General features: G+C 50.7%; 1 protein-coding gene across 4 annotated transcripts in view; it reads left to right on the top strand.

The window, feature by feature from the left end:
• Window positions 1-23892, top strand: part of COLQ (collagen like tail subunit of asymmetric acetylcholinesterase) — a 65961-nt gene that overhangs the window by 34169 nt on the left and 7900 nt on the right. For 2 of the 4 annotated variants that reach the window (XM_086416099.1, XM_086416080.1), the window contains exons 4-12: window positions 3086-3130; window positions 3445-3471; window positions 5186-5257; window positions 7013-7075; window positions 7583-7609; window positions 8516-8560; window positions 9183-9218; window positions 12347-12427; window positions 16915-17020. In XM_086416099.1, the coding sequence (XP_086272225.1) occupies window positions 3086-3130; window positions 3445-3471; window positions 5186-5257; window positions 7013-7075; window positions 7583-7609; window positions 8516-8560; window positions 9183-9218; window positions 12347-12427; window positions 16915-17020 (502 nt within the window). The remainder of the gene's footprint in view (window positions 1-3085; window positions 3131-3444; window positions 3472-5185; window positions 5258-7012; window positions 7076-7582; window positions 7610-8515; window positions 8561-9182; window positions 9219-12346; window positions 12428-16914; window positions 17021-23892) is intronic. The other 2 variants (XM_086416108.1, XM_086416090.1) reach the window with 1 other exon arrangement.

The raw sequence follows: 23892 nt of genomic DNA on the forward strand, positions 1-23892 counted from the left end.
TTCCCCTCTGGCTCCTTGCAGACCAGCTCTTGCGAACAGGGGCATTGTCCACCTTGCCTTGTGCCCACCTGCCGGGGTCCTGCCCCCGTGGATTCAGGGAATTCGAAGGGGAGACGGCTTTGGCGATCAGGATACGATAGAATTAAAGATAAAAAGAGTGGTTAAATAGGGATAGCTCAGCGAAGAAATTCAGTAAAGAAAAGAGGCTGAATAACTTGGTTTACGTGGAAAACCAATAAAATTCCAAGACAAGGAATTTGCGCCACCTACATAGGCCACAGGCATCCTCCTGTTCTCCCAAAGGAGAGGAGACACTAAGGCCTCCCCGGTCAGATCTTAGAAGCCCAGGCAAAATTAGTAGGCTTGACAAGCCTCCACACTTCAGATGGGAATTCGGCCAGAAGGTGAGAGAAAAAACGACATGGGGAGACCAAGCTTCGGTGAACAAGGCCCGCACTTTATTTTCCAAAGTAGTTTTTATACCTTAAGTTGTGCATAGAGGATAATGGGAGAAGGGGTAGCGTCATGCAGTAAGCCAGGCTTTCTTCCTGCAAACTTATCATATGCAAAAGTTTAGGTGATTTACATCATCTTCTGGCCTGGAGGCCTGTTAACATTTTATGATCCTTTCTTCAGAAAACTTATTTTTCTCTAAGGGTGATTATTCTAAAGTCAGGCACCACCCTCTGAAAGCATTAGATGAAGTTGCATTCCTATAGGGCAAAGGTGTGTTGGGCTATAACAAGAAAAGAATTAACTCAAGGGTCCAAGGTTACAAACATTAAAGCTACTACTTACATTCCTATACACCAATTATATTAATCAGTACACTCCCAGGGACACAGTAGGTAAGGGATATGGAAACTTAGCAGCAAACATTGGCCCAATAAATGAAAACCCTTCACCAATATAATTTCTAATCAATCCACTATACTATACTAATAATCTTCTAACTGCTCAAAGGAATCTGTATTTAGAAAGTTTAGAACATCTCGTGCCTCTCATGGTTGGGAGGCTGTGAAAAATCACATGTGGCCAGAAGAACCTGTTCAGGCAGGCTAGAGAACTTCCAAAGGAGTTTGTGAACTAAAACACTCTTGTCACACCCAGGAACTTTATTAACTGGAGCTGTAAGTTAACTCTTTTTCAGAGAGAGAGAGGTGGTGGGGGACAGCCCCCCATAAAGTCAGAGGTATAGGTGAGAGCACAAAGCAGTAAAGTAGGCAGACTCTGGTTTTGGGGGTAGATGCTCGAGAATTTCCAGGGAGACTCCTGAGGCTCAATCCCGCCTTTGCGTATGCTGAGCCTCCTTCCTCATGACCTTTGCCATGGGCGGAGTTCCTCACGCTGGCTCCCGGCACCCACCCACACCAGTACCCGGGGTGTAGTCCTGGCCCGTGTTCCTGGGGAATTTTAAAAGGTCCCCAAGAGCTTGTAATGTGCAGAAAGGCTTGGAATCCCTTGGCTGGGAAGTAGAGCTTCCCCGTAAATGTTTATTAAATGCACTGAAGGAAGCAGGACTTGGGACCCACAGTTGGCCAGAACTGCCGCAGAGGCTCTGGGAAGCCTGCAGAGATGCAAAGTGGGTGCCCAAGGCTCAGCTCCCAGGGGGATTTCCATCTTCTCAGCTCCCGCGGTCTGCACCTGCAGAGAATCCACGGGATAGGAAGGGGGTCCCAGCTGCCCTGAGGCCATGGTCTCCAGCCCCACAGGAGCCTCTCTGACCTGGTGGAAGCCCACGTGGGTCCCTGGGAGGCTGTGTGGCTGGCTCCGGGGATCCCACAGCCACCTCTGTGCTCCAGAAACACAGGGCAACCCTGTACCCACACAGAGGGGGAGCCTCAGGCCCACAACTGCTGGCACCTGGGGACTTGCTGGAAGCACAGAATCTCAGCCTCCCCTCCCCCCGCCCCACCCCGTCTCATCAGAACCTGCATCTTAACAAGACTCCCCAGAGGGAATCACCCTCATGTCAAAGTTTGGGAAGCCCTGAGCTAGGGACGGCATCATGGCCTGATAAATAGTTCTAGCCCATTTGAAGAAAACAGAAAAATTACTGAGGCTTGGAAAAGAAGAAAGAATGGAACTGAAACTCTCCCTCCCCCCCGCAAACAGAAGGAGAATAAACCAAAAGCAGTGGTTCCCCAACTTTTCTGCCCATTAGAATCCCGTGGGATGCCTGTGTCCCTGGGGAATTTTAAAAGGTCCCCCAGGGGTTTCTGATGTGCAGAGAGGATCAGAATCCCTTGGCTGGAGGGGGTCGTTTGAACAAGCTTCACAGAAATCCTATTTCAGACATGCTTCACATAAGGCGTGCTCTCCTTCAGATCTTGGGGATGAAGAAGTGGCCTGGGGGTTTTGGTGGATTTCCGCTCTGCTGTCCTGGGGAGCTTGGCAGATAGCTGGCCAACTGAGGGTTTCGTAGGCACATGTACCGAGGGCAGCTGCATCCTGCCGTGTGTGTGCCAAGCTTCAGTGTGAAAGGCACAGGGCTCCCCGAGCTGGACTCAGCCCCTCTCCCTGGGCGGGCAGTGGGACAAAAATGCACTCTTCACCTGCCCACACTCTTAGCATCTTAAAACAGAAGGCTTTTGCTCTTCGTGGTACCCAGAGATCCACCATGGGAATTTCTATGTTAGCTACTCCTGCAGGCAAAGCCTGACTTTTGTCTGGTCAGGGCCTCAGGGAAACTTGGTAAGAGCAGCGGAAAAGAGGTGAGAGGTGGCGAAGCATCTTGTGTTCAGCAAATAGCCCTTCTTAAGTCTTTTGAGTTGCCTTCACCAAGCACTCAGGATGTATGGGCCATCCGAGAATTCCAGAGAGAAAAGGAAAGTCACAGAAAGCAGGTATGTGAGCACCGCGGTAACAGTGATGCTGAAAACAGCCCAGAGAAAGCAAGAAGAGGGGTCTCAGGGAGAGGGATGGGCCTGGCCTGGATGGGGCACAGGATCCTTCCTGCCGTGAGGGGACCCCTGAGTCTGCAGCGAGAACCGCCTACGGAGGGGCCAGGGCACCCAGGGCCCCCTGCACCCATCCTGCCTCTGGCTGATGCGGGCTTTGTTCTTTTCTTATCTTGATCGTGTAGGGCCCCCCCGGGCTTCCTGGCAAGACTGGACCAAAGGGAGAGAAGGTATGAAGCACCTCTGTCTTCACCCCCACCTCCCCTGGGTAATGCCGGCCTGGTTTCTGGGGACGCCACTGAGGATTTTCTGGTTGAGATTTCGAAGCATGCACTTAGAGGGTGACGATGGGCTCCGTGGTGACTGCGGGCATGGGACCCCACCCATTGGTCTCAGCGGGGCCCGGTGACGTGGCGGGGATGCTGTGAGCCTCCAGGGCACCTAGCCGTGTGGGCATGCCGGCTCATCAGACCTTGCCAAGCCCTCAGGTTCCAGAACTTTTCCTCCAAAGCAGTCTCTGCTTACCTGTCTTCTCCATCCACAGGGGGAGCTTGGTCGACCAGGAAGGAAGGTACAGTCCACGTTACCCTGTCAGAATTACAAGTGCAGCTGTGCTGGGCATGTGAGAGTGTGCGCCCTCGGGGGTGGGGACCGGCTGCACACCCCCGCAGCCCCGATCCCCAGGAGTTATCCTGATGAGGACGGAAGCAACCGCCTCCCTCTGCCCGCTTCTCAGTCAGGGTCTGCAGCCTGCTCCTGGTGGCATTCAGACTTCAGAAGCTGCCAAGCCTGGCCAGGTTTCCCCCAAGCCTCATCCTGCCGTCCATCAGAGAAACCCTCCAAAGCCCCAGCCAGCGGCACCAAATGACTCTCACTGTCAATTTGATTAAACTGGAATTAAGTAAGCCTCAGGGCCCAGCTGGAATAAACGGGAGTTACCTAAGGTCACAGGGACTCTGAATAAACCAAACACATGTTATCAAGACTCTCATTGGCATCAGGAAGGAGTCAATCAACCATTACCCACTGCGATCAGTGGGTGCAGGCACTGAAATTGTCAGTCTTGGGGATACAGAAGAAGGTTCAAGACCAAGAAAAGATGCCCATGGTTCTAAATATAAATTACTATTTCCCCAGTTATTTTATTCAAATACTTTTACTATCAATAAGAGCTTCAAACAGACCTTTGTATGACAAAGTCTCAGCCCTTTAGGACACAGATGACCACTCCAGCCATGGCCTAGTGGTTGCCTGAAGCACTGGGCTGGGAGGATTCTGGCCTCCTCTCTGTGCTCAGAACAAGGCCTGTGATTGCATAGTGATGTCTGCCGTGGGTGAAGCAGGCAGGAGTGGGAGCTAGTGTGCCCTCCAGCACCGTGATCTCCAGGTCAGGGATGAGCCTTCCATATCCCCAGCTAGGCTAACTGAAATTAGCCAGTGGGTGCAGAGGTCAATGCAGACCCCACCTCACTGCCCCCACACTGTCTTGCAGGGCTCACTCTACCACAGCTCCTTGGCCTCTGTTGGGTTTGCTAGACACAGAGATAGAGGTGGTCCATGCCATGTGCAAGTGAATTAATGATTAAAGCAGCTCTCTCCAGAGGAGCCTAGGGGAGGGGAGACCCAGCTCAGGCAGGGGAGGAAACCCAACGGGGGCAGGAGGGTGGTACCAGGTGACATCCAGCTTCAGCCTGAGCCACAGAGGAGCTCTGGAGTGGAATGGCAACAGAGAATTTGTCCTGCTTCATCTTGATGTAAGGGGGCTGGGCTGTTGGCTTCAGGAAGGGGTGGTACATCAATTGGTGGGCAGCCCCCAGCAAACCCACATGTGAAGAAGTGAGTTGTTATGGCAAGGAAGGCATCCTCTGGGAGGTGGGCATGCTGAGCAGGGGAAAGACTTCAAGGGAAAAGGCCCAGCCTCTGTTGCTGCTCCCCTAAACCTCATCCTCCCCTTCTATGTTGCCTCCTTGGAGAGAATATATTGGAATGCAGGGGACGTGTGGGTGGGTGATAATGGTCAAAGGACCGAGACGTTTAGAGCCCCTTCCCACCACCTTCCATTTCTTAAATGGAACAATCTCATGTGTTGATGTCATGTGATACCAAGGGCTTTAACTCCCATCTGAGAGGCCCAGCTTTCCAGGCCATGAGTCTTTGGAGGTGGGGATGAGCATCCTGGGGCCATGCTTGGGCCCATACTCCCTACCGGGCCACAGAGACAAACCTGTTTTCAGAGGGAGGGGAACAAGCCCAATAGTCCTAACTTTTGTTCTCTGTCTTTGAAGGGCAGACCCGGCCCCCCAGGAGTTCCTGGCATGCCTGGGCCTGTCGGCTGGCCCGGCCCTGAAGGCCCCAGGGTAAGTGTGGTGGCTCTCAGGGCATCAGAACTCGAGGGGAGGAGGTGGCGGCTTCCTTGTCTCCTGGCACAGTTGGCAAAACTCAACCTCCTCAAGACAGGAAGAAAGGAGAGAGCCCAAGGACCGCCCAGGGGGCCCCAAACACTTCCTCCCTTGCCTGGACCATGAGACGGCAGTCAGTCCCACAGCTGCTCCTGTGGGAGGAGAAGCAAGGGCCTGCTGCCTCCTTCCCAAGCCCTGTCCTGCTCTGTCCTGAGAGTTAGTTCATAATTCTTTGGCTCCCGGAGATGACCCCAAAGGAGCTCGTGTCTGGAAGGCTGTTGGCCTGTCATACTAATTGGGCAGGGGGTGGAAGGTGAGGGCAAGGGAGTTGGGGGCTGGAACCACGGAAACCCTGCATTCCCAGGTGGATTGCTAAATGCTGGGGAAATCCCCTTCCTCAAACAGGTGAGGAGAAGCTGACATACCCACACGCATGTCTTTTTACACACTTTGGTTGTAGACTATTGCATGCAGAGGCCATGACTTAGAACTGAGCTGCAGAAGTCGGGGGTGGGTAGGGGAATGTCACTATCTGCTCTGACGCATTGGCTGCATTTATTATGAGACTAGAAAATTGTTACCAATTGTCTTAGGAAAAGTTCCAAGGATATTTTCTTAAAAATCCACTGTATATAATGCTGAACCATCCAATATGGCAGCCACCAGGCACATGTGACTATTGAGCCCTTGAAATGTGCCAAGTGCAACCGATTTAATTAATTTAAGTTTGATTTTAAGAATCTTTACTCAATTCAGTTATTTGAAAACATTTAAGTATTTTTGAGCAACTTGAGTTGAAATCTGCTTTTTTAACTATAAATTTTATGAAATCTAATACAGATCAAGTATTTTAGGTGAAAATTTAGCACCTGAATTGAGCTGTGATTTAAATGTTAAATACGCAACAGATTTCAAATATTTATTGTGAAAAATCAAATGTAAAACTCTTATGGATAGTTTTTACATAGATGACATGTTTAAAATAATTGGATTCTTAAATAGTGGTTAATAATTAGATTAATTAGAGTAAATTTAAAGTTTAAATTTAAAGTTAATCTCATCCGTTTCTTTTAAGGTGACTTCTAAAAATTTTTAAATTAAGTATGTGGTTCACCTTATATTTCTATTGTTTAGTGGTGGTTAAAGTTTTTTAGCAAGGCAGGTACTGAAAGTTCCAACTGTAAACCATTCTGAAGGGTAACAGATCCCATCCATGAGTCCTAGTCCCCGGCTTCCACTCAGAGGTTAATGGTCACTCTACTTGGCCGCAAACCTAGGGTAAGAGTATGTGGAAACATGTGAAAGGCCCTCCCTATGCAAACAGCAGAGCAGATGTAGCTTTTTGGAGCACATTAACCTTGTCCTTTGAGTACCCAAGTGCCTGCATGCTCTCTTCCCCACCCTTTCCCAACCCTCTCTGGGAGAAGATCAAATGTCAGTTCATTTATAACACGTGAGTGAGCATTTGGTTTGGAGAGCTGCTCTACCTTGGACAATTTCTCTCTACATTTCATGACAAATACCAGAATGAAGCCTGGAGTCTGTAGTCTTGGATCCCTGGGAGTAAACAAGGGAGCATTGGGGTCCTCAGGTTCTCAGGCCAGCCTCGATGTCCCCAGCTCCATCCTGATCTTGCCCATGCCTCTCCTGGTTCAGCTTCTCTAGGAAATGTCACTGGAGGTCTTTTTTCCCCCCTTCTTGTGATTCCCACAGGGTGAAAAAGGTGACCTGGGTCTGATGGGCTTGCCAGGGTCAAGAGGACCAATGGGCTCCAAGGTCAGTGTGTTGGTCAGATAGATGGTTCCAGGTCTTCTGATTAAGGCTCTGGAGCAGCTGGTGTCTATAAAGTGGGGACTGGGTGACTGCTGTCATGGGCTGGGGATTATCACAGATGTTGGAGAGGCCGGTGTCAGGCTGTGCTTATCTTTACTAGCCCTCGGGGAGGTATGCCCTGGGACACGGGGCAGAGGGAGGCCGTTCCTGCTGTTCTCTTGGACAATGAGGGTCAAGCCTCTGGGCAACAAAGCAGATGGAAGCCTTTTGTATGGGCCTTTGGGGGTGGGGGTTAAGGAAAGCAATGCTCTTTTTAGGCCTGGTGTAAACACAACTCTCAGGGACATCTTTATACTCACTGCTGCAACCGTCCCCTGACCCACTCCCTAGAACGTTCAGCCCAGTGTGGAGACATATCCCACCACCCCATCCAGGGGTTCCTTCCACTCTTACACCAGACCCGGAGGTCCTACAGGGCTGACTGTCAATGTGCCTTTTGCTTTCTTTTAGGGCTACCCTGGATCCAGAGGGGAAAAGGTTCGTGCTTGTCTCTCACGGCTCCCCGGAGCCGAGTCTGGGGTCAGTGATGCGCAGAGCATGGGCCCAGGGGTCTCTTTAGTCAGTGGCTGCAGCTGCCACCTCTCGATGTTACCTGTCGTTTGTCAGTGGGCTGCGAGACAGAAGTGAGGGCCTCCGAGCCAGGACAGGCGGGTTAGGGAGGCTCTCCCAGTGGAAGTGGAAGCCCCTCACGTGGAGCAGGTAAGGGCTGGAGGTTGTGCCAGCTGCTGCGTGAACACACCTGGCAGGGGAGGCTGGGCGAAGATGGTAGATGTGTGACTTAGACCATGCTTCTACCACACAGCCTCGTTGTCTGTCAGAAATGGAGTAAAAAATCCAGCCACACCCTGAGGACAAATTTCCTAGAATATAGGAGAAAGTCTAGGTCCCAGAATTTTCTGTGGAGTGTCCTTTATTGATGTAAGCGGTTTGCTGCTGCTGCTGCTGCTAAGTCGCTTCAGTCGTGTCCAACTCTGTGCAACCCCATAGACGACAGCCCACCAGGCTCCCCCATCCCTGGGATTCTCCAGGCAAGAACACTGGAGTGGGTTGCCATTTCCTTCTCCAATGCATGAAAGTGAAAAGTGAAAGTGAAGTCGCTCAGTCGTGTCCGACTCTTAGCGACCCCATGGACTGCAGCCTAATTGGGCTCCTCCGTCCATGGGATTTTCCAGGCAGGAGTCCTGGAGTGAGGTGCCATTGCCTTCTCCTGTAAGCGGTTTGGGGGATCCAAATAGGAGGTATCTCATAAAGAAAGCCTTCCCTGGGCATACCAAGTCTTCTAAGGAAAGTGAGGGTGCTGACCTATGGCGTTTTCAGTTAGAAATGCTCCAGTTTTTCTCCTAGGAGTCAACTCATTGACTCTCTCCTATGGTTTCCCCTTAGGGATCCAGAGGTGAAAGGGGTGACTTGGGTCCCAAAGGAGAAAAGGTAATGGGCATTTCATAGAAATGATAAACTACCACAGAAGGGACATCCCCTACCAATCCCCATCTTGTGGGCTGACTGACTGACTGGCTGGCTGCTGACTGACTGAATGACTGGCTGGCTGACTGCCTGGCTGAATGACTGAATGACTGACTGCCTGGCTGCTTACTGACTGAATGATTGACTGACTGGCTGACTGCCTGGCTGTTGACTGACTGGATGGCTGACTGGCAGCTAACTGACTGAATGACTGACTGCCTGCCTGGCTGCTGGCTGACTGCCTGGTTGCTGACTGACTGAATGATTGACTGGCTGACTGACTTGACTGGCTGACTGGCTGAGTGAATGAATGGCAGACTGGCTGAAAGACTGAAGGAATGGCAGACTGGATGACTGGCTAGCTGACTGGCGGAATGAATGAATTCCTGTCTGATTGATTGAATGGTTGACTGGCTGGCTGGCTGGCTGAATGACTGATTGACTGGATGACTGACTAGCTGGATGACTAACTGGTTGGCTGGCTGACTGCTGGGGCCTTATCTTGAAAATGGCTGACCAAGTTCTTCCTCAGCCTTTTCAAGCATTATTTCAGAAGCAGTCATTATATTTGTTTTTCTCTTCACAGGGTTTCCCAGGATTTCCTGGAATGTTGGGGCAGAAAGTAAGTACTCAGAAGCAGTAAAAATAGCCTTCAGTTACAAGTTAGATCCTCTAAGCACAACAAAAAGAGGTCTGCCTTTCATCCATCAGGCCCGATAAGTGGGTTTCTTTGTGGAAGGTTCATGTTTGAAAGGGGCGCAAGTTGCCAAACGTATTGGTGAGACCTCCCTCCGACTCAGAGGAGGAAGGGACACCCCACCTGAGAAGAGAGATGGCTTCTCTGTGTCTCCTGTCTGTCAGGGGGCTATCAGACAATTCAAAAGCAGAAAGCTTTGGGCCCCGGGACTCAGACCGAAGCTGCAGCGGCCAGCGGCCCTGATGAGGGTTCAAAGCCACTTCTGAGGCACCCAGCTCCGCACTCCTTCAGAAGGGTACAGGCACTGCCAGAGGAACGCAGAGTTGTTTTAGCAGGAGACAGCGAAAATGTTTTTTATTTGACAGTTAAATGTAATATTTATTTAAGTACTTAGTAGGATTTCATGGATATCTTGCTAGGACGAGGCTTAATAAAAAGGAGTTTATTTGGTTGACTTAAAAAGTATTCACTGAATAACAGAGTAGTGTCAGATATACTAAAAACTGTGAAAGTGGCAACTGACTGACAGATTTTTTAACTTATATTTAAGGTTAGGGTCTGGGGAAAAGAACTCAGGGGTGAAGGTGAGGGGATGTCAGACAATAAGCGACCACTTAGGACAACCACCATTGCAGTGGTGGGTCCTCGTGTTGTTGAGGCATTAACATTGGACACTTATTTTTGTCTAAGCCTCAGGGCATGATATTCTTCCAACAGGCAAGTGGGATGCTTTCTTAGAATTCTAAATTGTTTCCAAGTTCACCTTAAAATTTTATTTTCCATGCTTGAAAGAACAAGTTATATCTTTCTCCCATTGGTAGATTATATTTAAATAATTTCAGTCATCTGAAATTATTATCATTTATCACTGCCCAAAGCTGTCAAAAGCTCTGTTTCTGCTACCTACATGGAGTGTTGGGTTGAAAAGAGATTAATTATATAAGCAAATGAAAGGGAATGTTACAGAGAAAAACAATTTTATTTTAAAATACTTAGTCTAGGTTTTCATTCTGTGTATCAGAGAGCAATACACTCCTGTAAAATTAAATATGACAGCTTCTCTGCTCTGTTCCATTTGCTAGACTTTCCATAGAGAGTTCTCCCTCCCTCCCATGCCTGTTTAAGACAGAGGTAATGTGATGACCATAATTAGGTCTTCAGAGAGAAATTAGATCAAGATATTACTGGCTGCTTCCAACTGGTGAGGAGAAGGACCACACTTCCCTCAGACGATCTTTTCCAAAAAATTATGCTGTTTATGCTACTGTTTTCTCCCAGACAAGCAAGGCATCTCTCAGCCTCCTCTAAACAGCCAAGGAAAATTGTGCAAACATCTCCATAGTCGCAGAGAATCCATCCTATCCAAGCAGGCTGAAGAGCATGACGGATGGGAAAGAAACCGTAGGTTTAAGGACAGTTCTCGGTGAGGCAGGATGTTGGTAGCTTGACAAATTCATTACACTGGCTGAACCGGCAGGTAATTTCAGAGCTCTATGCTTGATCCTCACTGTGAATTGGTGTTCCCTGGAATTTTCCATTGTGTTGTACCTCCTCTGGCGTCCCTGGGAGAAGTTGTCTGGGTGTTTATTGTTGTCTAAGTGGTTAGGGAAGCTCTTCACAGGCACTGGCTGCTGCCTAGCAGAAATTTTCATGGCTGCTGGTGTGGAACTTAGTTTGTGTGATGCCTTCTGGGGTGTGCAGGGGTTCCTGGGGGTAAGAAGGCTGCCCTGTGGGTTCATGAGCCAAAGAAGCCACAGGTGGGCCTGGATTCCTGGAAGAACACAGGGAAGGAGGGGATGGCCTGAGATGCAGAGACCAGTTTTACAAAAGGCTGACCTTAAACTCTCGAATTCTGCAGTTGGTGCATTTGCTTTTTAGTTGGGAATATGGCTTACATTCAGGAGAAAGGAACAGCTACCCACTCCACTATTCTTGCCTGGAGAACCATGGACAGAGGAGCCAGGCGGGCTACAGTCCATGGGGTCACACAGAGTTGGGCATGACTGACGTGACTTAGCACACACGCATGGCTTATGTTGCTTTCCATGACATTTATAATAATTGTATTAAGAATTTGAACACATGTCTGGAACATCTGTCCCACAAAGTGTTTCTCCCTGAATCAAATGGAAGTAAGATGGAATGGCAACCAGTTTTTTGCTGAAGAATAGGAATGTATGTTGGAAAAGGCAGTGGCTCAGTTCAGTTCAGTCTCTCAGTCGTGTCCGACTCTGTGACCACATGGACTGCAGCACACCAGGCCTCCCTGTCCATCACCAACTACCAGAGTTTACCCAAACCCGTGTCCATTGAGTTGGTGATGCCATCCAACCATCTCATCCTCTGTCATCCCCTTCTCCTCTCACCTTCAATCTTTCCCAGCATCAGGGTCTTTTTCAATGAGTCAGTTCTTAGCATCAGGTGGCCAAAGTATTGGAGTGGGAGTGAAGGTTAGGGTTAGGGGCTACTCATTCCAGTATTCCTACCTGGAGAATCTCATGTAGAGAGGAGCCTGGTGGGCCATAGGCCATGTGGTCACAAAGAGTCGGACACAACTGAGCGACTAAGCACACACAGCAGAGGGATGCAGCTAACACGGCAGAAGCGTCCCAAAGATGACAGCTGTCAAAACTGTGTCCAATTATTCAAAAACCCCAGAGATTTGAATTTATGCTAAAAACACAACATAAAATTTCAACTAAGAAAGAGAGCATTTCCCCCGACGGTGTCCCAGGCACAGACACAGGGGACTCAAATGCAGGTACCTCCCACCCTGGCCGCTCGGGCTGGGGACTTGGGAACCAAACCGTGTGCTGCCCAGCCTCCGCGTCTCTCAGATGATAACCCCACCCAGGATAACCTGCTCCTTCCCCTCCTCTTCCGTGAAGAACCTCTTTCCCTCTCACACGACCCTATAGCTCCCCCAACCTCCTGAAGCAGCCTGCCTAGAATAGAGTGACGGAGGAGATGGCCCATGCAGGGGGCAGATAGACCTGGAGCTCTGCCAGAGCCTCGAGCCCCACCCCTCTCTTGCTTCTCTTTCTTCTTTCCAGGGAGAAATGGGGCCGAAGGGCGAGCCTGGGCTCGCCGGCCACCGGGGGCCCACAGGCAGACCAGGGAAACGAGGCAAGCAGGTATGGATCCCAGGGCTAACCAGATCTGGGGTGGGGGCTGGGGGGCAGAATGGGTCAGGGACCTTCTGGGCACACAGTCTGGTCTCCAGCATCCTCTGGGTTGGGGGGCAGAGCACCTGGGCTTCCTAGGTGAGCTGAGTTTGAGGGGGATGGGTAGAATGCTCAAAATTAGCTGTGTCCAATGCTGAAGCTAAGAGTGGGTCTTCAGTTCACAAGAACAGGTCTGTCTCCACCAAGACCACTGACCCCACAAAAATCTGCTTTTTGCCTCAGTGTCCCAGACACAGATGGACTTCTGCACCAGCCCAGATATTTCCGGGCTGTTCAAGGCTCTTCTAGGTCTCAACAGCAGGACGTTTTCTCCTCCCTCAGGACCCCCATTTGTAAATGACCCTCTTTATTGGCATTATTCAGGGCTTAGGGAAAGTTTTCCTTCCCCTGGTCAGCAGGCTCTTGGGTCAAAACCATGTGATGGTGAGCCATCCCCAGGGCCTCAGAGAACCTCACCCCTTTGAATGAGACACGTGTCCCTTACTCTTTCAGTTCCACTCTGTTGGCTTTTTGCCTCCTTTCCCACTATACATGTAATATATGAGCATCGTGGAAAATGGAAAGTTCAGAAAACTAGGAAGGAGATCATCTAAGCACCTAACGTCCCAGCATAACTCTGTTACCATGCTGGTAGTCTTCCTTCCTGCGGAATCTCTAGCCATTTGTTCCTTTTATGACCAATATACATTTCTATTTATCCTAACTTTTAGTTAAAAATCACAACATATGCATTTTCACTTGTTACTTCATTCATTAAGTATTTTAAAACATTTCTTTTAAAATCTCTGCATCAGATTTTAGTAAATGAGGGACCAGAAGACTGCTCGGACAAGAGAAGCGTAACCGGATTATAGATAATGCTGAGGAGTGAACACGTGTGGGCACGTCCCCATTCTTTCCTTAGGCTAGATCCACGGTTCTCAGACTCTAGCTTACGTCGGAACTGCCTGGGGGCTGATTCAATGCGGATGCCCTCCCCCGGGTGCAGAGGTGGTGCTCCACGTGTGTCTCTCCTCCTCCCCACCAAGCCCTTGCCTCCCAAAGGCTCTGATACACAGCTGAGGCTTCAGGGTGGATTGTTGCTTCTAAAGCTCCACATGAGTCTCACGTGCGCCAGAACTCAGAGCCACAGTAACGCTAAGAAGCCAGATCTGGTCTTTTCAAAGGGACCTAGGAATGACATAGACTCCAACCTGATGAATCAGCTTCCACGATGACTTTTCCTTGTTTTGGTTGTGCTGGGTCTTTGTTGCTGTGTGCAGGCTCTCTCCAGCTGTGGGGAGCCAGGGACACTGTCTGTTAAGGTGTGTGCGGGCTTCTCGTGGCAGCGGTTTCTCCTGTTGCAGAGCTTTAGACGCGCAGGCTTCAGTGGTTTCGGTGCATGGGCTCAGAAGCTGTGGCACATGGGCTTGCTTGTCTGGCGGCATAGGGGATCTTCCTGGACCAGACATCAAACTTGTGCCCCCCGAGTACCACTGAGCCACCAGGGAAGCCCAGCCATGGTGACTCCTGAAGTCACAAGGCTCCAGTTCAATTTCTAAAGCTTTACCATGGGTAGCATGGCTGTGGCTTTGCCACGAGTCCACAGATAACAGTTTCCTAAAAACTAGGCTCAGAAAAAGAAAGACAAGGGAAAAATCCTTTTTAAAAATAAAGCGTTTTCTCCCCTATGGCCGTGTTCCATCCAGAACGTGCTATGCTTGGGATCCGAGAAGCCGCTTGGCTTCCGTCATCTGCGTCTTTCCTTGGACAGTGTCTGTCTGGTCCTGGTCAGGGCGGAAGCCAAGAAGTCTATTTCTTGACCCTGTTGAGAATGATTGTGTTGGAGCCATCTTAAAGACGACACCAGAACCACGTCTGGGAGCTCAGTTAGGAATATGGACTCATCTTCCTTCAAGACTTTATAGATACCTGAGTGCTGCTTCGACCCCAGCCTGCCTGGTCAGCCTTGGGGGATGGGTGTGATGGTTTCTTTTTGTCATGAATCATTTGCCTAATAGAGTCTTATACACAGGGTGTTTGTTGAGCTGTGGTGCTGAGTCTCTGGAAGTTAAACAACCCAGATCCCTGAATCAGAAATCCAGAAGCGGCTCCAGGATTACGAAATTCAGATCCAGAAGGACTGAAGAGCCCACCAACCCAACTCCCTTGCATGTAGTCACCCAGAAACCAGGGGCCAGGGCAGCGGCATGACCACCCGGGACCCCCCAGCCAAGCCAGCTCCCCAGCAGGGACAGAAGCTGGAGACCTGAGACCAGTCTGCCCATGGCACCTTCCCCTCAGCCTCCTGCTTCCAAGCTGACCTTGGGCAGGCCCAGGAAAACCACACGAGCGTATCATACACGTCTTCCGTCCCAGGGACACAGCGGCCTCCTGGATGGGAATCCCCAGACTTTGTGCAACAACAGAACGAGGAGCGTTTTCCTGGAAAGCACTGCTCAGTGTGTCCTGCTCACAGAGGCGAGGCTGATGCAAGCAGATGACCGATAAGCAGAACATTCTGTTACCACTGAGGCCAGGATGAGGAGCGTTTTCAGCTTCTTCGAGCTGTGTCACTTCCTGTGCTTGGAGCCAGCCGATGTGGCTGTTAGATAAATGAGCCTTCGCTGTGGCTATATTAAGACGGTGTGACTTCCTGTGTCATCTGCGAGGGGAACCCGTCTTAGTGGCCTTGCAGATTGCTAAGGCTCAGGCAAGGCTTAAGACTCCCTCCCTTAGGATGGAGTTGGAGACAAACTCTGGCCTCGCCATCCCACACGAAGGATTTGAGAACTCCTTGCACACTGCTGAGAGAGCCCCAGGGCCACGTGGGCAAGGTGGCAGGTCACACGTCACATGGTGGTTGAAAGGCGTGCTCAGCCGGCCTGCCCCCCAGACTTGGGAAGATTTACATTTCAGCAGGTGGGCGAGGCAGCCCCGGCACACCTGTGTGAAGGCGGCCCGTCCAAAGCTGTCCGGCTGCAGCCAGCGTCATGGTCGGGGCCCAGGCAGGGACAGTCAGCCAATGGCTTGGGGGAAGCTCTGCAGGTGTGCCAGTCTTGGTTTCTGGGGTCTTTCCTAAGGGCAGCCCCGGGGGAGACGTGTGCTCTTAACCCTCCAAGGGCAGACAGCAAAGAGAGCATCTCATGTGGAAAGATACAGGTACACATCTCTTTATGAGTCAGGACTTTTGTGACTATGGGGCAAAGACGAAACCAAGCCAGCTGCTGTGATAATCAGCTTGGCGCATGGAGCCCTTGGTTCTGTGCAAACCACGTTTTCACCTCTGAGATCTTTGCTGGCCTCGTGACAAGCCTATTGCAGGTGTATATTGCCTGGCCGCCTTTCACAGACGAGAAAACTCGGGCTCAGAGCAATGCCCTGAGTTACCCAGGGTCTCGTGGGCCAGACGGCAAGCCAGATTTCCCGACCTAGAGCCAATAAACCACGTCCACTCTGTGTATTCAGCTTCTCCTCCTCCCCCTGCTTGATCTGAGCAAGACAGATTCCAGCCTGCGGGGAGCTTCTGTCTCCTGGAGGGACATGGATGAAACGACCACAGACCAACTGTAGCTCTGATCGGGGGTGAAGCCGTGAAGGCAAAGGGCCTGTGCTGGGGAGAACTGACTGGGCCAGGAGAGGTCAGGGAAGGCTTTGTCTCGGTGGTGTTTTTGCTGGGAGTGGAAGGATGGGAGGGAGTTATCTAGGCAGAAGGGAGGGGAGAGCGGTTTGGGGCAGAGAGAAGAGTCTTGAGAAGCAAAATAAAAGGCGTGTGCTCTTGAAGAGCGACAACGTCAAAAGGCTGGGACGAGCCTGGCAAGTCCAGCCATGCGTGGCTCTGGAGGCTGAGGAAGGGGCTGTGTCTTTATCCTGAAAGCACAAGGGGCCACACGGTGGGAAGAGCTTTCGTGCTAAAACAAATGGCCTGATGAGTGGCGGAAGGAGCAGCTGCCAGAGAGGGGGTCGGATCATTTCCATTTGCAGTCACATGCCATGTGAGATGCCTGTGGAAAGCAAATTTAAGGTTACCAGGGGGAGATGGATGGGAGAGGGGCAGATTAACGCATCCACACTATTATACGTAAACTAGATAAGCAACAAGGATGTACAGTGTGGCACAGGGAACTCTACGCAATATTCTATGATGGCCTATAATGGAATATAATCTTTTTTAAAAAAACCCATTGAATCACTATGATGTACCACGGAAACCAACACAATATTGTGAATCAACTATACCTCAATATAAAAAAAATTGGGTACCTATAAACTTGCATCCAGCACTGTCTCAAATGTTGCTTGCCCTGAGCTTTTTATGAGCTTGGTGACCTCCGGAAGTGCATTCCTCCTCCAGCACTTGCTCCAAAGTACAAGCTGGTTGCCAATGGAGAGCTGACTGGCGAAGAAAGTCTGCCATGTCCTGCTCTTATAACAGGCTCTGCCTTTTTCTCCATCAGGGGCAGAAAGGAGATAGCGGCGTGACAGGCCCCCCGGGCAAACCCGGGCCTTCTGGTCCACCTGGCCGTCCGGGTCTCCCAGGCCCCCCAGGTCCCCCCTCCGCAGGTAAGAACGTCACCGCTTCACCTGGTCCACAGTGTCGCCCTCCAGCCAGCCTCCCAGAGGGAGTCCAGCAGAGGCCAGACTTGAAATGCCTGCAGCAATTCGATACACTTCTAATTTATCCACCATTTGGCTAATTCGAGTTTTACTCAAGGGTGATAAACACTACTATGGTTTTGGTTTAGCATTTTGGAGAACAAATAGAGGAGAGAAAAAGAAAAAAAATCACATTGGTGATGTCATTTATACGCGAAGTGAAAAATAACCAGCTAGCACTCCAACAGCGAACACCTCTTTATAGAAAAACATTTCATGGCTCCAAGCAACTCGGAGTAAAGATGACACTGCAAATTTTTCTACCTTACACAGCATTATGACAGAGTCCTTACAGATTTGCATTGAATATGGAGAGAAATTATTACAAAGACATGAAAATCCCCCTTGAAGAGGCCATAGGGACACGGCTACCTTGTTTTACTTTGATATGAGGAGCTAAGCCTTTTATTTGGTTTGAACACAGCACATCCTCTGTATTAACATAGCATCTCTAGGTGCTGTGTTTATGTAGAGGAATACTGTTTGCTGACTGTGCAAGATCCATTTTTTTCAGTTATCCAAAAGGAACCAAAATTTTTTATTCTAATTCTTTTCTTAAGAAAATGAAGGTATTTAAAAATTCCAAAGTACGCTTTTCCCCACTGTGTTTATGGGAAAATATTTACAACCACACCGTGGGATGGTCAAGAAATGTCATTCTGTTAGATTCTTGAAACCAAATGAAGACTGGCCCTGAGACGGCAACCAGCTAGGATGCTGGGAAAATTCAATCTTGCACGTTAATGGGGTTCCCTCCACTTCTTCAACTGTCACAGAACAGTGGGGCAGAGATCCTGGGGGGTTAGGGTGAAAGGATATCATGGGAGGTCCCTCCGGCCCTTGACCGGCCCCATTCACCCCTGAAACCAGTTGCCTGAGGCCACGTGGTCAGAGGGGTGACCACTATCTTCATACCAGGCGTCGGTGTCAGATCATCCCCAAACCCGGGAATCCTGGTCTTCAAAGGTCAGCTTTCCCAGGAGCACCCCACAGCCATTCCTCCTGAGATTAGGAGTCTCCTTATCTCCAGGCTTTGGGGTCCCTGTCCTCCCACGTCTGGGGTGATCTCTCCTCTTCTGACCTCCAGCCCCTCCCTCCTCTTGGTCCTCATACAGCGCTGCCCTCTTGTGAGAACAGAAGGCAAACGTCTTTTAATATGACCTCTTTCTCAGCAAGGGCAAGAAAGCACAGTCTTGCTGCCCCCTTGAAATTGGGAAGGAAAAAATAACAGAAGGACAAGCATCAGTCACTACGGCATCCTGCCGAACCCATTTCTGTCTGTTAGGAGATCTGGCCGAGCAGTAGCTCGGCCCGTGTCCCTGCCCAGACTGTCTCCCTGAGATGACTGGATGATCCGGATGAAAGTTCTTCCCGTCAGTCCTCTCCCTCCTCGGTTCTGAGGCAGGACACTTCCCTCGAGCCCACGACCCTGGGCTGCCAACCCCAGAGACTGACAGCACTGTCTGAAGCCCGGGTTTTGCCTTTGGAAGGGATGCTTTCGGCCCTTGGGGTATTTCAGTTCAGTTCAGTTCAGTTCAGTCACTCAGTCATGTCCAACTCTTTGCGACCCCATGAACCATAGCATGCCAGGCTTCCCTGTCCATCACCAACTCCAGGAGTTCACTCAGACTCATGTCCATTGAGTCAGTGATGCCATCCAACCATCTCATCCTCTGTCGTCCCCTTCTCCTACCTTCAATCTTTCCCAGCATCAGGGTCTTTTCCAGTGAGTCGGTTCTTTGCATCAGGTGGCCAAATTATTGGAGTTTGAGCTTTAGCATCAGTCCTTCCAATGAATATTTAGGGTTGATTTCCTTTAGGATGGACTGGTTGGATCTCCTTGCAGTCAAGGGACTCTCAAGAGTCTTCTCCAACACCACAGTTCAAAAGCATCAATTCTTTGGCACTCAGCTTTCTTTATAGTACAACTCTCACATCCATACATGACCACTGGAAAAACCATAGTTTTGACTAGATGGACCTCTGTTGGCAAAGTAATGTCTCTGCTTTTTAATATGCTATCTAGGTTGGTCATAACTTTCCTTCCAAGGAGCAAGTGTCTTTAATTTCATGGCTGCAGTCACCATCTGCAGTGATTTTGGAGCCCAAAAAAGTAAAGTCTGACACTGTTTCCCTATCTATTTGCCATGAAGTAATGGGATCAGATGCCATGATCTTCGTTTTCTGAATGTTGAGCTTTAAGCCAACCTTTTCACTCTCCTCTTTCACTTTCATCAAGAGGCTCTTTAGTTCTTCTTCACTTTCTGCCATAAGGTTGCTGTCATCTGCATATCTGCAGATATATATAAATATATATCAATATCAATTGGTTATTGATATTTCTCCTGGCAATCTTGATTCCAGCTTGTGCTTCTTCCAGCCCAGCGTTTCTCATGATGTACTCTGCATATAAGTTAAATAAGCAGGGTGACAATACACAGCCTTGACGTACTCCTTTTCCTATTTGGAACCAGTCTGTTGTTCCATGTCCAGTTCTGTTGCTTCCTGACCTGCATACAGGTTTCTCAAGAGGCAGGTCAGGTGGTCTGGTATTCCCATCTCTTTAAGAATTTTCCACAGTTTGTTATGGTCCACACAGCCAAAAGCTTTGGCATAGTCAATGAAGCAGAAGTAGATACTTTTCTGGAAGTTTCTTGCTTTTTCCATGATCCAGCGGATGTTGGCAATTTGATCTCTGGTTGCTCTGCCTTTTCTAAAACCAGCGTGAACATCTGGAAGTTCACAATTCACGTACTGTTGAAACCTGGCTTGGAGAATTTTGAGCATTACTTTACTAGCGTGTGAGATGAGTGCAGTTGTGTGGTAGTTTGAACATTCTTTGGCATTGCCTTTGGGATTGGAATGAAAACTGACCTTTTCCAGTCCTGTGGCCACTGCTGAGTTTTCCCAATTTGCTGGCATACTGAGTGCAGCACTTTCACAGCATCATCTTTTAGGATTTGAAACAGCTCAGTTGAAATTCCATCACTTTCACTAGCTTTGTTCGTAGTGATGCTTCCTAAGGCCCACTTGATCTCACATTCCAGGATGTCTGGCTCTAGGTGAGGGATCAGACCATTTTGGTTATCTGGGTCATGAATATCTTTTTTGTATAGTTCTTCCGTGTATTCTTGCCACCTCTTCGTCCTGGGGTATTTAAGGGCTCACAAAACTGAGGAATAGCCAGGGGGCCTGTGGTTGGGTGGCATCCCCCGTAAACAGAGACCTCAGTGGTCTCATGGTGTATCCGACTTGAATCCCGGCTCCCCCGTCAAGCCTGGGGTGGGGTGGGAAGGGCAGGGCTTGGAGACCCTCAGCTGCTCCCTTGGCGGCCGGCTGGATTGTCTTGTCAGCCTCTGGTGGACTGCAGCCCCTCCCTGTCGCAGGGCCAGTGTAGCCCTGTATTCTCTCCTTGGCTCTCCAGCACCTTCTCTTTCAGCCTGCTATGCCATCACCCTGTTCCCTGCCCACTCCTCTACACCATCCTCCAGAGGACCCCGCTCCTGCTTGAGTGGGGGCATATTCCTACAGTCCCTCTGGGCGCACCTGGCCTTAAACAGCGTTCCTGTCAGCCCCCGGGTCTGCCTCACCACCTCCTCCCCCTCCTTCCAAGCTCTCTCTTCTGCGCCCTCCCTGGTCCCTGATGGGCCATCTCCTTCCCTCGGGCCGCAGTCCCCGCTGCGACTGCGCCGGCCCCTCGCTGGTGACTGCTTCCTGCAGGTGTGTCTCCTCGTCCTCCTGGTGGCAGGTCCTCGAGGCAGGGTCCTGGCTGAGTCAGCTTTGCACCCCCATTTGCACCCGCCTGTCGGTGCTCACACACCTGGGCTCCTTTAGCTGTCAGGCTGGCCCCCTGGATCATTGCACAGCAGCCAAGCAGGATGCAGGCGGGCTGTTTGATTCCCTTCCCTGTGCCTTCCTTTGGGTCACGTCCCCTCTGTGGAACCTCCCAGAGTGAGAGGACTGAAGACAATGGGGCAAGAATCCTGCTCTTTGGAAACGTGTCTTTTGGGGGGGGTGGGGGGTGGGGACAGCAGGAGAGGGAGGCGTTTAGAAGAGACCTTCCCTGTGCTCGGGACCAGTTGGATCATCATCAGGAGTTGGGACAGGCCTCCAAACTGATTTCTGAGACTACCTTTGAGAGCCTGGTAAAGTTCCACTCTCACAGAAAAAAACATGTGTCTATCTACGAGCTCCAGACACCTTGTCCCAAATCCATCTTGGGATATTCTTGGGCTCTGAGGGCCCTGGGTTAACCTCCCCTGGTCTGATCCCACCCTCCCTTTGTAGATGAGAACTTCACGCCTCAGAGATTCCCCCAAGGTTACTGGGCAAACTGGTGGCCACTCCTGGTCTGAAGTCCGCCTGTGACTCCTGGTCCCGAGACCTTCCCGAGCAGCCATGCAGCCTCTGCAGGGACAGAGCGGGGTGGAGGTGATGGGATGGCCCGGGGCTCCTCTGCCTTCTCCCAGATTCCCCTCTGGACTTGCTCCCACAGCAGCAGCCAGTGGGGATGGGAGGCCCCTTAGGCAGAGAGGCAGAGCTGGTCCTCTGGCTGCCAGGAGACGGAGAGGCTGCTCGCTGAACAAGCTCCGAGAGGCTGAGGCTGGGGAGTTCAGGCGGCTATGCCCTTTGGGGCAGCCTGGCAGGAATCCGGCAGATGTAACGGATGCCCTGGGACAGCTGGGAGGAAGCGGCAGGGGGAGGGGGCAGGAAGCAGGCTCTCCGCCACATCCTGTTGACCTGTCTTGAGGCCACCTCTGTTGCCGGTGCCCAGTGCTGGGGGGACAGGACAGTGCTGGGGAGCGGGAGGGGGCGGGAGCTTGTCACGACCCAAGGTAACCAAGAAAGAGGGACTGGGGGCCGGAGGAGGGAACAGCAGCAAAAGGCCTTGAAGATGTAATTTGCAATAAACAAATTACGGATTTGTCGGAGCCCTTCCTGCCCCCAGACAGGGCATAAGTGAATCAACGTGGTACCTGGGAATTGCCAGCTTCTTGCACGCATCAGTAATTCTTGGATGTATGTCTTTTGAACAGCCTAGGGTTAAGTGGACATGAATTCAAATCTCACCCTGGATTAATGGGACAGACTCCACAGTTCTGGAGGAAAAGTTGGGATCGCACAGGCAGCTGGAAGGTGGCCCCCATAACGCTCTCCCATCCTTGGTTACAGGGCACTCCCATCTCAGTTGCCCCAGGTGCAAACTCCCCAGAACGTTCCTGAGCTGGTGGAGTCTCTCTCCGAACATGAGACTGGCATTCCTCCCAGACTGTGTCTGATTTCTTGTTAGGACGAATGACCATAACTTGGTGTAAGATGCTGGCAAGCCTCCTTTCTCTGAAGGCTGACAGCATTCCGACCCATCCGCCAGCTCAGGAAGTCTCAGGGTATGGGTGGCCCCGCGGGGGTCTCCTCCTGCCGCTGCAGCTGCCTATGTGGGGTTCTGACCCAGACCTCTCCCCTGGGGTCATGTTCTCCGCACCCTCATGGGATCTGCAGACTGTGCCCCAGTTGCTGACTGCCCTGGGCACAGCTGTCCAGCCTGAAACCAACGGCTGGCTCGTCTCCAAGCCCCTGCTTAATTTCCCAGAAGGAGGGGTATCTACTTATTTCTGTTTTCAGTGCCCATCTTTTCCTGTTGGATGGCCCTGGCTCTAGCATTTTTCTGCCAACTAGAGTGGGACCTCTAGTCTTTTCCGAAGAGCTTAGTTCGTCTGGGTTCGTTCATCCGAAACATCAAACATGCACTGTGTCCCCTGCTGGGTGCCACACCCTGGTGAGTGAAAACAGGCGTCCACCTGCCCTTGTGGAGGTGAGTGTCCCCTCCTCCAGGAGACACACACTGCTGGCCTGGCGATCTCACGGGGAACAGAATCACAGAGACGCATACGACAGGGCGTGGGGAACCACAGAACTGTCCTCAGTGTGAGCAGGACAGCTCAGGAAGGCTTCCTGAACCCGGATCAGGAGAGAGCAAGGAGGTGCCTGGTGAGGGGTGGATGGAGCGGGGATGGAGGCTGGAGAGGAGGACAGTCTGGAGGGGGTTTGTGTGAAGACCATTTCCCAAGCCCAGCGGCGCGAAGCCTCGGGGCTCACGGAATCACCGCAAGAGCTTTGAAAAGCGCAGCTGCCTGAGTTCCCTTCTCAGCAGTCCTGATGGAATCGGTGTGGAGTGCAGTCTGGGTGTTCAGGGCCTTTACAAATCAAGGTGAGAATTACCAACCCTAGCAGGTCTCCCACCTTGCAGGGAATGAATTTCCCCATCGTATCTTTTTCAGACACTCTTCTCAGAATCAGGGAACAAAAAAATAGGCTGAGCATTTTCAAACATCCCATTTTATTCTAGAAGAAATCAAAGAAACCCACATTCAGTTTCCTTTGTAAAGTTCCTATATATAATTACAAAATAAAATGAATGAGAAAAAAATGAAAGTCATCAGCCAGTAACATGCTCATCAGTAAGAAGTTCTTAGGTGGTGCTAGTGGTAAAGAATCCGCAGGTCAAAGCAGGAGACATAAGAGACGCAGGTTCCATCTGTGCGTGGGGGAAAGTCCCCTGGAGGAGGACATGGCAACCCACTTCAGTAATCTTACCTGGAGAATCTCATGGACAGAGGAGCCTGGTGGGCTACAGTCCAAAGGGTCGCAAAGAGTTGGACACGACTGAAGAAACTTAGCACACAAACATAAAGGAGAATTGTTTTCCTCCTACAGCAAAGAAGTCCAGGGGCAGACAGTGGCTGGCTTTGGTTCAGTCCCCAGGTCCCATAAGGCCCTTG

The sequence above is a fragment of the Bos grunniens genome, chromosome 1 (genome assembly GCF_055505025.1).
Source record: "Bos grunniens cultivar Pamir isolate PY7600 chromosome 1, Bosgru_T2T1.0, whole genome shotgun sequence".
In the NCBI taxonomy this organism is placed as follows: Eukaryota; Metazoa; Chordata; class Mammalia; order Artiodactyla; family Bovidae; genus Bos; species Bos grunniens.